The sequence below is a fragment of the Motacilla alba genome, chromosome 4A (genome assembly GCF_015832195.1).
Source record: "Motacilla alba alba isolate MOTALB_02 chromosome 4A, Motacilla_alba_V1.0_pri, whole genome shotgun sequence".
In the NCBI taxonomy this organism is placed as follows: Eukaryota; Metazoa; Chordata; class Aves; order Passeriformes; family Motacillidae; genus Motacilla; species Motacilla alba.
In genome coordinates this window covers 12,364,722-12,377,834 of record NC_052045.1, presented here as the reverse complement: position 1 = coordinate 12,377,834, position 13,113 = coordinate 12,364,722, and the positions used below count along the sequence as shown (strand labels likewise).

The window sequence follows — 13,113 nt, the reverse complement described above, 5'->3', positions numbered from 1 at the left end:
GTAGGTAAAATGTCAACTTTATATCATTTTTCCTTTCTTTATATTATATTCAGATCACCTTTTCAGGAAGGAGTGCCTAAGGTGAGCAGGATGTGTGAGGATTAATGGGTAATAACATTTGGAAACTTGCCAAATACTGTTTCCCTAGGATGGTGTAAAAACTTCTTTTTCTTAATAAAGTATTTGAAATTCTGAAGATAGGGAACCATTGCTCTGCATTGGTACTGAAAGATGGCTGACCACTTTTTAAGTGTTCAGGAGAAGACATAATTAAATTATTTTTATTAATTTGAGAGTGAATGTCCAGCTACCATTTGTGTAACAGCAAGAGAAAAATCCTCCCCTTTACATTGCTTCCAGTGTAATGGTAAGTGATATAAGGAAAGATATGAAATCATGCTAACAGGGCTGCTCTCTAATTTCTACCTCATTTCCACAGATTTCTGAGCTCAGCTAAGGCTGTGAATCTGGCTGATCTTAGCCAAATGAAACTTATTAATCTCTGGGGTGTGAACACTGCCAACTATTGCCCTTTTCTGCATTCACTTAGAGTGGCTGAAGGCATGGCTCAAGTACGGTTTTGGCAGCAAGACAATTAGAAAGTCATGACTTAAAAGTCTAAAATCCGGTAAATCCAGTCCTTCACCTGGCAATGTTTGCAATTCTTTAGCCATCAGCCAAGATAATATACGGTGCATAACAAATGTAATTGAAGCCCTACAGTGCTGGTCCTTTCTCCAGTAAATACTCTGAGGTTTTTCTCCTCCTCCCACAAGCCTTTCTCAGAGGTCCAGAGGGAAGGGCGGCTTTCCCAGCTGTAGTGATGTACTGATGAGAGGGCTCATGGAGTCAGTGATGCCAAAGCTATGCCAAAGTGCCTAGTCACAGCAAGGCAGAGGAGGAGGAGGAGGAGAATTTGCTTTGTGGACTGCCTTGGCCTTGCTCTGTGCATCTGCAGGGCTGGCACAAGGCAGGGAGCAGCTCTAAGTGCCTACAGTTTTCCCATAGGGAATGATGCCAGCAAACCAGATAATAGTTGGTAGCCCATAGCATACTGCTGTTTTCTGGCTTTGTGGTTGTGCTGAGAGATCTCAAAGGACTGTTTTCAGGAGTTAAATTATTCTGGAGTTTAATGCATTTTTTAGGACTTTCATAATGTCCTTAAATTGGATATTTCCACATTGTTCAATCTTATATCCTAAGAATGCTGTGGGTTGGCAATACCTCCTGCCCTTTTTGTTATTATCCTGTATATCGTTTTATGCAGCACAGTCAGGATTTGAGAGCAGCTGACAACCCAACTGCGCTGTCTGTTTAACTGCAGGAAACCACACTTTATCCCCATCTGAATGCTAATGGAGTAATGATAACAGATAATTAATTGAATGCCTTTTCCTTTCTTTTGTTTATTCCTCTCTTTGAACATACTCCCTAAATACACAAATAAAATCCTCAATTAAAATTCATGGATTAATGAATTGAACAACAAATATTTTCCTTTTTTTTTCTGGTTTTTTTTTTCTTTTTACCTGGATCTCAGTGAGAATTTTGCTGATTTTCACTTGTGCTCCCCTGTCAAACATTTTCAGTTGTCAGAATGGGTAAGTATACACTGGGCTGTCATGTGGGTACATCAGTGCTTATCAGAATGGTGGAAATAGATGACAACAGTCTGGGATTCCTCCTGTGTCATTGTGTGTGGTGTTCACACTGCCCTGGAAGCCAGGAGCTTGAAAGGATCAGTGCAATGGGTCACACTCCCCTACAGAAGGATTGTTCTTAATGCGCTTTGACGGGGTAACTATTGTCTACCCAGGAATGACCCTTTAGAGTTTGTGATGTAAGAAATGTTTGTCAGAGTGAGGGCTGCAGGCTCAGCATCTCCCAACACCACAGCATGGTCATCCACTTAATTACAGCAGTAGATGATCAGTATGATTGCACATGCTCAATGGTATCTTTATGCCATAAAAAGAAGAAAATTGATCTGAAAGCATTTCCTATGAACTGCCACTTAGCAGAGCCGAGCACGCACTTTACATCTGCAGGCTGGATGTTAGAGACATACAAGCAATCACACAGCAAGTGGCAGGTAAAAACAAACAGGAAAAATAGGCTATCACAGCTAATAAAGAGTCTTGTTGCATGCTGAATAAAGATTTTTATGACTTTATTTTTTTGCTTGAAGCAAACAGTACATTTTGTTTCTGTTTTGCAGTGAGCATAAGCTTTGGAAGGTTAAACAGAGAGTATTAGATTATGGTAAGTGGTCATCAGAGGCTTGCTTTACAGTCATGGCCTGTTAAATTGTTTACTGAACCTCATTATATATATGTCTCTGAGGCTGATGTATGTCTTAAGTCTCATTTATCTAGAAGACCTGAGTCTGTTGATTTTTTCATGAAACCTGAATGAACAAACATAAAATTTAAGATTCTCTTCATTATAAGCTGTAGTTTATAGTATAATTATAGTAGTAAGAAGTCACTGCAGACATACCAGTTGCATCAATAAACTTTCAGCATTTTGTTTAATATCTTCATTGATGATCTGGATGAGGGGATTGAGTCCACCATCTGTAAATTTGTAGATTACACCAAGCTGGGAGCATGTGTCGATCTGCTGGAGGGTAGGAGGGCTCTGCAAAGGGACCTGGACAGGCTGGATGGATGGGCCAAGTCCAAACATGAAGTTTAACAAGTCCAAGTGCCGAATCCTGCACTTTGGCTGCAACAACCCCCTGCAGTGCTACAGGCTGGGGACAGAGTGGCTGGACAGGGCCCAGGTAAAAAGGGACCTGGGGGTACTGGACAACTGATTGAACATGAGCCAGCAGTGTGCCCAGGTGGCCAACAAGGCCAGTGACATCCTGGCTGGTATCAGGAAGAGTGTGGCCAGCAGGAGCAGGGAGGTCATTCTCCCCTGTGCTCGGCACTGGTGAGGCTGCACCCTGAGTGCTGTGTCCAGTTCTGGCCCCTCAGTTTGAGAAGGACCTTGGGACGCTCGAGCGCATCCAGAGGAGGGCAACAAGGCTGGTGAGGGGCTTGGAACACAAACCCTGTGAGGAAAAACTGAGGGAGCTGGGGGTGCTCAGCCTGGAGAAAAGGAGACTCGGAGGTGACCTTATCACTCTCTACAACTTCCTGAAAGGTGGCTGTAGTCAGGTGGGTTTGGTCTCTTCTTCCAGGCAGCAACTGACAGAATGAGAGGACACAGCCTTAAGCTGTGTCAGGAGAAGTTTAGGTTGGATGTTAGAAAGAAATTCTTCACTGAAAGAGTGATTGCGTGCTGGAATTGTGTGCTCAAGGAGGTGGTGGAGTCACTGTCCCTGGAGGTGTTTAAAAAAAGACTGGACGTGGCACTCAGTGCCTCCTAACACCAGGAGGTATTAGGTCATAGGTTGGAATAGAGGATCTTAAACGTCTTTTCCAACCTAGTTCATTCTGTGATTCTGTAATTCTGGTTTTGTGCATCTTAGCACATTTTTATCAATATAGGTTTTTAGACCTGCTTTTCTACAGCTGTCAGTTAATCTGGCAGAAGCTGGACAGACACCAGGGTCTGATCTCACTGCTGGGAAGAGGTTGGAACAGCAAGGTGACTAGTCATGCAGTGAGCCCCATGGCACTCATCCATTGTGCTCATGGGTCAGCTTCTCTCTTGCTGCCTTTGAAGCTGTTGTGTGTGGTTTTGTTTGCCCCAAAATGCTGTGCTGGGCACTTTCTATTTGGGAGCAACTCAAATCCCTGAACAGAGTTGGGGGGGAGCAGCAGCCTGGACAGCAGGCTTACTTGGAGTTAGACTGTTCCAGGTGAGCAGAAGTTAATCCACACAACTGTGTTTCTGCTTTGGTGCAAATCCTGTCCCTCAGGACAGTTCAGTTTCAGCATTGGATGGACAGGTAACAGTGCTAACTTCAGGTTGCATTGAGCATCTCTGTCTTGTTCACCTGAAGGAAAGAGTTTTGTAATTCTGTAATACTTCAGCAAGGAATGTAAAAGAAGTTCATATGAATAACAAAGGAACAAGAGGTTTGGGTGTTTGGACATCTTGAGATGTACCAAAAATGAAAACTTTCAGAAAAATATTTTATGTCGTTCTCCCCCCCTCAGCTTTTAACTCTGGTTCTCGGTTCAGGATATGTAAAACCACAGCCTGTAAAGGACAGCCTACAGCTGCTGTGTGGGAAAAATAGGGAGAGGCTGGATCTGTGCAACAGGAGCTTGGGCACCAGGGGATTTCCAATAGCCTCTTGAGGCAGGCAGTGCCAGTGACCCTGGTGTTTGTACAGTGATGCTCAGTTAATCTCTGTAGAACGATACCTGTTTGGATGAAAGTCAGGTGCTGTTGGGGCAGCCTGCCAGTACAGACTTTTACGTATGTGGTTTATTGATTTGCAGAATTCATTGAGGTATTTCCACATTTCCTAGAACCAGGGCTTGACAATATGTCCTCAGATAACCTGTGTTGTTGGATAATCCAGGCAGAATGAGAGGTAGGGCCAGGGAACTGCTGGAGTACAGGAGCAGACTGCTGGAGTGGGCAGAAATAGGTTTATGGGAGCAGAGGGGGAACTCAAAGAAGTGCTAGGGCACGCGATGTTCTGGGATAAATTCCCTTTTGCTTTACTTGCACATGCCTATAATCTGCTCTGCAGCTGGGCTTCAAGTTGCTTGGTTGTTTTTTTTTCCCTAAACAATTGTGGATTACACTGTGAACAGTGTAATCCACAGTGTGTTGTACCTCTATAATATGTAGCTTTGTGTTGGACTTCTGTAATGTAAAATAATTTATAATTTCTCTGAAAATGTGGAGAAGTCTGTATAACAAGTGTTACACTTGCCTTTCTCCACCATTCCTGCCTCTTCATGTATGACTCTGTAACTGGGGGATGGAGCACAGTGGAACATGAGGCACTCGTTTATACTAAGTAGAAATTAAAAAAGGGATGGAAAATGTGAAAGCTAATAAGGAAATATAGTCACATGCCAACAAAGAGAAAAAGATACATCTGAAAATATTGTTGCAGAAGCAGATAAATTTAAATTGGAGATAAAACCCTTCTGCTATTATTTATGGGCCAGACTCCTTTGTTTTGTAGTGGGAAAATGTAAAAAAAAAGCAGTAATGAAGATCATTGGCAGGAGACTGCTCTTTACCTTTTCTAAAAGCCACATATTAGATGGCTTCCCATTCTGCAGTGTCTTTGAGAAGGGGCGTCCATCCTCATCCTACAGAGGGAAGGACACAAGTTGTTGGTGCAGGGCTCAGCACACAGTGGTCTCATAGGAAATCAGGGACTGCAAGGCTAAAGCAATGTTTAACTCAGATTACTCCTATTTTAATAATTAGCCAATAGCCAGTTCCCATACTTTGAAGGGCATGTTCTGCTTTGGTGGCATGCAATGTACCCCCTCTTTTCAGTATTCAGCCATTAAAAATGCACTGATTTCCAGGACTGACCTGCAAAGTGTCTATTTTATGGGTCTGACTTGCCCCTTCATCTCACCAGAAGAAAAGGATGAAGTTGAGCACATTCCCACATAAACTAGGAGATGGGCTTGTTCTGTGAAATAGTACTGAGTGAACCCTTCTGGCTGTATTTCCAGGCACCCAGCACCCTGCCTGGGCCATAGGTCTGGTGGGTAGGAGAGGTGAGACTGCACCATTGAAGGTACAGAGCAGAGGAGGGCAGGTTTGCTCCCTGAGTGGAGGAGGAGATGATTCTTTTCTTGATAAAACCATCTCATTTTCTCCCTGCAATGAAGTTGTGTCAAAATAATACATACAATACTGTGCTCTTGAATTGAATCCAAACTACTATTCATCCTGTGAATATTATTTCTATAGATTTTTTTTCTTATATTTTTACTTCCTTTCAAATATTCAAGTTGGTTAAGAAAGACCAACAGAAACGGTTTATTTCTTCCAGCAGCTGGCTGTGAAGAAAGACTAGTAATTTTCTCTATGATTTCTCTAAGCTTTGGGTTAAATCCATGGATGTGGCGTTTTAAGTAGGGAATATTCAGCTTTGTTCTGCTCTGCCTGGTTCAGAACTGGACATTGAATGTGTCTCTTTCGTGCCAAGCAAAGGCAGAGACTTGCTTGCTAGCTGCTTGTATAAATGTGCATCCAAGTTGGACAGGTCTGTTGAAGAGGGAGAGCTGTGGTCCAGTTAGTGGAGTCTGTCTCCAGTATCCTCTGGACATCTCCCAGATTGGATTGCTGATACCTCTCTGTCTCTGTTTCACTCTCTTGAAAATTGTTTAAGAAAAGGTTTCCGAAAGGAAATTCTGGTGCTGGGGGCACATTTTCTTTTTGTTGAAGTGCATGTTTTTGATCGGGTGAATAAAAGTTTTGCTGCAGAACAGCATTCCCTCTCTGGGGTGCCTGCAGCCTCACTAAGCTTGGCCACAGTTGGTTCTGCCCTTGAAAATGGGCATAAATGGAATTAATTATATGGGGGACCAGGTTCTGTAACTGCATTTTAAAAGGCTCTCAGTAAGTTATTAAATCAGCAAGAAAGCAGCACTGAGGCCCAGCAGACGCAGAAGCTGTGTGCTGTGGTAAACTGTGTATGTAAAATTTCTCTCTAAAAAGATTTTAGCACTTCACATGACCTCTGCTAATACTTATTTTGAAATGACAGTCTGTGTCAGCTGCCTCAGCTGCACACTGCCGGGGGCTGTTCTCCAGTCTGGACTGCTTTCCGGTCAGCATGAAGTGGCCTGATATGAGCTGTTGACTTGTCCTGATAGTTTTTGTTGGCACAAACATAGCCATGACCCAACTGCAATGGCAATGCAGCCATGCTTTCCAACAGCCCTTGCATGTTTTTTTCCAAATGCTAAAGCCTGTTACCTGGTTGAATTGAGATGTAAGAGACTCCTTTCAGAGATACCACACAAAAATACCTCTTTTTAGTAATTTTTAAAATATATATCTACTCCACTAGACAGTGGGATATGAGGGTTCTAAGAGGAGGTGTAGGTGTGATCAGTTGAATGGGATGTTGCCTGTATCACACAGGGGCACTGGTCTTCACACCTCAAATGTGTTACATACAAGTGTATTCTCTATATATTCTCTCTATGTGTATATATATCTGCTGTCTAGTAATATTTTCCTTCCCACTGCTGCAAATATACCTGAAAGTTGCGGAGTTAGGAAAACCAACTGCTTCTTCTAGTGTGCTGTGCTCTAACTGAAGTGTTGAGCTCCTGCTGAAATGACACTCTCTGTCAAAATGGTCATCAAAATGAGTATTGACAGATGTTCTTTTCAACATTATAGCTAGTCCTGTAGTTACATGAGTTCCCACGAGACCTTGGGGTCCTTTTCTTGCTACAATCCTCTATGCTAACTGGCAAACTGAACAGAAAGGCTTTTTGCCTCCCTGAAAATATACCAGACTCATGAAATGAGCAGCAGGTGCTGTTAGAAAGTCACTGGTCACCCGGGCCATTGGGAGCTGCTAGAAAGTCACTGGTCACCCGGGCCATTGGGAGCTGCTCCTCACAGTGGAGCTGTCAGGTGTTGTCCCACACAATACAGCATTTTCAATTCAATAAGGAATTAAATTATTTTATACTTGCAGAGACTCTCAACTCTCTGTTGTAGAGCCTAAATGAACAAGCTGCTGTACATACTCTGCAGAGATGGCTGACTGCAGCTTATTAATCACATTCTCTGCCCAGGACCAGACAGTGAAGAAGTGACTGACCTTCCATATTGAGCTGGACAACTTTAACATTAAAAAGACAGGAAAATATACCAAATAAGATAAGCACATCAAGGCTGCCTGCACACGGTTCCTTGAAGAGCACACAATCGTTAGCATGAACAGTGCAGAAATTCTGGTGAATGCGTACCTGCTTACATGCAAAAGAACAAAACAGACTTTTTCTGTGCAACTGCTGTCAGTGCAATGAATAAACCACTGAAAACATAACCTGCCTACCATACTCCTTTGGCCCATGATGGTCAGAGAGAGTCAAGCTGGCTGGTTAACAAGGAGAACAAAATCCTTCTCTCTTACACTACTTAGAGGACCACAGGTACCTGACTCCCAGCTGTAGCCAAGTTACAGGTAACACTTCTAGTGTAGACTGTTCCTAAGAAGGAACATGCAAGTCAATCATGCCTAGTTACTCTCCCTTGCTGTCACTAGTAGAGCAAAGTCTTATTTTCTAGGGTTTCAAATTCCAAGTGGAGAGTAGAGTGAAGCCCATCAGAGGACTTAGGCCTAAAGAGGAGTTTTGAGTTGCAAGTTGTCCATCTGGACCTACACTAACCTTTCATGGTCTCTTCTTTTTTGTAGGCAATATCTTTGTGGTCAGCTTGTCTGTTGCAGACCTCGTGGTTGCAGTTTATCCGTACCCTCTGATCTTAAGTGCCATCTTCCACAATGGATGGACCATGGGAAACCTGCACTGCCAGATAAGTGGGTTCCTGATGGGCTTAAGTGTCATCGGGTCCATTTTCAACATCACGGCGATCGCAATCAACCGCTACTGCTACATCTGCCACAGCCTTCGGTACGATAAGCTCTTCAACCTGAAGAACACCTGCTGCTATCTCTGCCTGACCTGGATACTCACGGTGGTGGCAATTGTGCCAAACTTCTTTGTTGGCTCCTTGCAGTATGACCCCCGGATTTACTCCTGCACCTTTGCCCAGACAGTGAGCACGTCGTACACCATCACAGTGGTGGTGGTTCACTTCATCGTCCCGCTCTCCGTTGTGACGTTTTGCTACCTACGGATCTGGATTTTGGTGATTCAAGTCAAACACCGGGTGAGACAAGACTGCAAGCAGAAACTCAGGGCAGCTGACATCCGAAACTTCTTGACTATGTTTGTGGTTTTTGTCCTTTTTGCTGTGTGCTGGGGACCATTAAACTTTATTGGCCTTGCTGTTTCAATTAATCCTTCAAAAGTGCAGCCACACATTCCAGAATGGCTTTTTGTCCTGAGCTATTTTATGGCCTATTTTAACAGCTGCCTCAATGCTGTGATATATGGGCTTCTTAACCAGAATTTTCGGAAGGAATACAAAAGGATATTGCTGACACTGTGGACTCCCAGGCTGCTGTTCATTGATGTGTCCAAGGGCGGGACAGAAGGGATGAAAAGCAAGCATTCTCCAGCCATAACAACCAACAACAACCACGCTGAAATACACCTATGAGTCAGGACAGTACTATTTATTCTGGATTACAGTTGTATATATAATATATAAGAGCCTTTCTAGCTGTGTGCATTGCACAGCTAGTGTTGCCCTCATGCAAGGAAGGAGTCTGCAAACTTTCATGCTTAGCTTATCGCTGTGACATCAAGGCTTTGAATAAGGATTTTCAGAACAGAAATGACTGATCTTTTTTTTTTTATATGTCATCTTTCACTGTGTGCCTAATTAATCGGTTTGGTTGCTTTTGCCACAAGCATGCCAATACCCGAAAAGGGAAGCGTTCAGAGTGCATGGAGAAATGCAGTTATGCTTGAAATGCAACCTTCAAGAGACAGCAAAATTGCTATTTATTACACACAAACCTTTTCCCCTCCCTCTGAATTCTATTTTTCTAGCATTAACTTAACCTGAACTGTATCAAACAAAGTGTAAACTGCATGGCTTTTTACATTATAGATAGGTAACCGTATTAGCCAGCAGGTGTATGTATGGGCATGGTGTGCGTTTTCCTTTTTCTTTTCTCTTAAGGTTTAGGAGCTAGCCTGGACTAGATGTGAGGCAGGCAGAAGCCAGACCAGTGTGTGTCTGATGCACTCATTTTAATTGAGTATCGACAGACATTAAGTACCCTTGCACTCTCCCTCCCAGGCCATGAGTAAGTATATGACATATGATAAAATCTAATTGCAGAAAGATACTTGGAGCCTGATTCTAATTTAGGCAGTATCCTGTCATGGCCAGCAGTCATTCCAAACATCTTTCAAAAGTCACTGCTACATGAACATCACAATAAAAAAGATGAACATAGCAGAGTCCCATCTGTGTAACGCAGATTGCGACTTTTAAGTTTCAGTAACATTTACACGTGCAGACAAAGGCAGAAGGGGAAGGCAGTGTTTTTACAAAAATCCCTTCTTTTGCCCATCACAGAACATGAATTTGCTGATGGGAGAAAAAGCGGAGATTTTTTCTCCGTTTTATTCACGTACAGAACTGTAATTAACTCACGGAGAGGGGAGACGAAAGCTACTTAAGCATAATTATGCATCACTTCTCATCAAGCCTGGACTGTGCTATCTGTGTCATTGGAAACAATGTCATGAAGTTCTGGGGAGGCCAGTATCGCATTAGACATAAGCACATGGGCAAAGATAAGGCTGTTTCTTTAATGGAGTATGAAAGGGGGGTGTGTGTGTGTGATGGCATCTGTCTGTAGATATGACTTCGTTTCCTTAGCTTGATTGTGAATTCATCTCTTTATGGCTTTAAATGTGGATCCTGCTTTGAAAAATTCCCATAAAATGAACAGTTAAGATTCCCCTGGTGCAGCTCCACCTTCAGGTTAGCCCCCCTGCCGGTGTGCTGAGGGGCACAGCAGGGAGAGGGGCAGGTCTTAGCCCTGGGGGTCTAACAAGGACAGCAGGCAGCCATGCCCCTGGTCAAGGACTGCAGTCTTCTCTCTTTGGTTCTAGTCAAGGCAGGACTAGTTCCCAGCACTGAGCCCTGAAAGACCGAGACCAGACTTCTAGGTGCCTGGAGATGGAGGTATGTAGGATTTCCCCAAAGCCTGAGCAGGCAGTGTGCCTAATCCTTAGTGACAATAGTAAGTCATTCATGTACTGCTCTCTGAAACCAACTTGCTGCTGAATGTCCCTTCTGCTGATTTTTTTTTGGGGAAGAGGAATTGAGAGAAATTAAGGCTCTTTCTGAAGTGGGCCAAAGAACTTTGCGTGCTGCGTTGCCTCCATGAGGACTGAGTGTCTCTTCTGCTGCTGCTGCCATGTGGTGAAGGTCACTGTAGTAACAGGGGGGCCTGCCTTTATAGGGTGCCCTGGCACTTAGGAAGTTTCAAACTTGAACATCTCAGCCACTTCAGATGAATGTTGTTTTAAAATGCACTGCAGCCAGCCTCCCATAATAGGAATCAAACTCAGTTCTGTTTTGGCCTCTTAATCTGTCTCAGCATGGCCAAATAAAGGTATTTTGACCCTCAGAAATAACTGTTGTCTGTTCGCCTTCCAGAAAAACCACCCTGGATGAATTCACACCATTCCATGCAAGCAAAATCATTTTGAGTTAAACTCGGATAAGAAAAACACTGAGGGCACATAACTGCAGGGAGTGTTTGTCCCATCACGCCTGGGAGATGTCCCGTGTTCCATGACTAGTCTTCAAAGTCATTTGCAATTAGCCACAACAGTGTAAGTTAGAATCACATTAGCAAATAATTTGAAGCATCTAGTGCCAAGTGAAATAATACTGCTTTAAGACAATTGTGAAGAATCTTGTGCAAGTTTGCCAAATATCTCAAATACTCCAAAGCTGGGGTTTCATCTTAGGGATTCTTGTCTTTTTAATGGAATGTTCAGTGGAGGTAATGTTGGGGGGTTTTTAATTATTATTTTATTCTTTAAGCTTGTATTTGCACTATTTCTTATTCAGGCTCCAAAGTTAACAGCCAGCAAGTATTTGAACCAAACCAAGTCCAAAGAGGTCCTGAACAGGCAAGCTATGAGAGTCCCTTCTCCACCTGGCAGGAATGGGAGCAGCAGGAGCACAATAGGGTGTCCCCCCAGGACTCACAGAGTCACCACTCAACCAAACTATGCAAAATGATCTGCTCGTCTTCTGCCACAGGGTCTGAGCCCGGCTGCTGCCCAGATCTCTGCAGGGGACAGGCAAAGTACCTTCTGTGCTGGGGTGGGTCTGAGCAGCTCCCTGCAGCGCAGACCCCGCAGGCTGGGGGTGGCTCTGGCAGCACAGGGTGCACAGCCCTGGCACGACCTGTTCAGCAGGGCTCTAGGTGTCCCAGGGAGGTGCCAGGGCTGGGCTGATTCAGCCACCATGGTTGGAGGCTTGAGCTAAATCCTGCTGGAGCTAAGGTTTGCGATATGAACCGTGGAAAGCAGGGAATGTAGCCTCAAACAGGAAACACTGTGCTGTTTGTTAGCACTTTGAGAGAGGCAGCGCTTAGGATAGGATGGAATTTTATATTGACTTATTAAACTACCTGAGCAGCTCCTTCTTTTTATGTTAGGAAATGGTTAACAGGGTACAGAGAGTTTATTTTTGTTAGCATTTGTTTACAGAAAAAGGGAAGTGTGTTTTAGCTGAGAATTCTGAGCAGTGTCACAGTTTCCCTATGGGAATCTAGCTGTAGTCCAAATTTGAGATTTCAGTGAGATCCTACAATTTTAATCACATTTTGCCAGTTCCACCTGTTGCATATCTGGCCTTAAGTCTCATTGAGATCTCATACAAACTAGTTTCAAATCACTTGCTCTGGGTTTGATATGGTGTGTCAAATACCTATTCTAGTCCCAAGCTCTAAAATTGTTGTAGTGGAAACTTGTGGAGAGGCAGTATTGCTGTGAAGAAAGATGAATCTCTTGCCACAAAGAAATATTTTTGGATGTTGCTAATGAATGTTGTTTCATCAATTTAAGAAGAATGTAACCAATATATTTATATATAAATGTGTATTGCATATGCTGTTTCCATTTTAATGTTTAATTGAGAATCCTTCAGTATACTTTCCTATTGCCATTTTTGTTCATAAAGTAGATTAATTCCCTTTACCTGTTAAAAATATAATAAATTTGCCATTGGACTACTTACTGGGTTTTTTTTTTCCTCCACTAGCAGTTACTTTTTAATAAATATTTGGAACATCAGCTTGAGTTTTGTTGAGTCCCAGAAAGCAGATTGAATTGACAAACATGCTTGAGTTCACGCATATCTCAGCAGCCCAGCTTGGACCTGGATGTGAATGACCCAGGCCATCTGAGACATCTCCTTGGATCCACATGTTTTCTTCCACTTGCTTGTGAGGCAGCTGCCTGAGGAACTCCGGCCTTCCTCATCAGGGCAGAAACTTTGTCCATACAGCCATTGATCTTCTCACTGTGTGCCCCTTCAGTGTCC

The 13,113-nt window shown here is 43.3% G+C and overlaps 1 protein-coding gene across 6 annotated transcripts in view; it reads left to right on the top strand.

Moving 5' to 3' along the window:
- Positions 1 to 12,848, top strand: part of GPR50 (G protein-coupled receptor 50) — a 44,673-nt gene extending 31,825 nt beyond the window's left edge. For 2 of the 6 annotated variants that reach the window (XM_038122702.1, XM_038122703.1), the window contains exon 2: positions 8,321 to 12,844. In XM_038122702.1, coding sequence (XP_037978630.1) covers positions 8,321 to 9,189 — 869 coding nt within the window. In that variant the 3' untranslated portion in view covers positions 9,190 to 12,844. Of the gene's footprint in view, positions 1 to 1,540; positions 1,602 to 2,218; positions 2,263 to 8,320 lie in introns of those variants that run through there. The other 4 variants (XM_038122700.1, XM_038122705.1, XM_038122704.1 and 1 more) reach the window with 4 other exon arrangements.
- Positions 12,849 to 13,113: the final 265 nt, after the last annotated feature.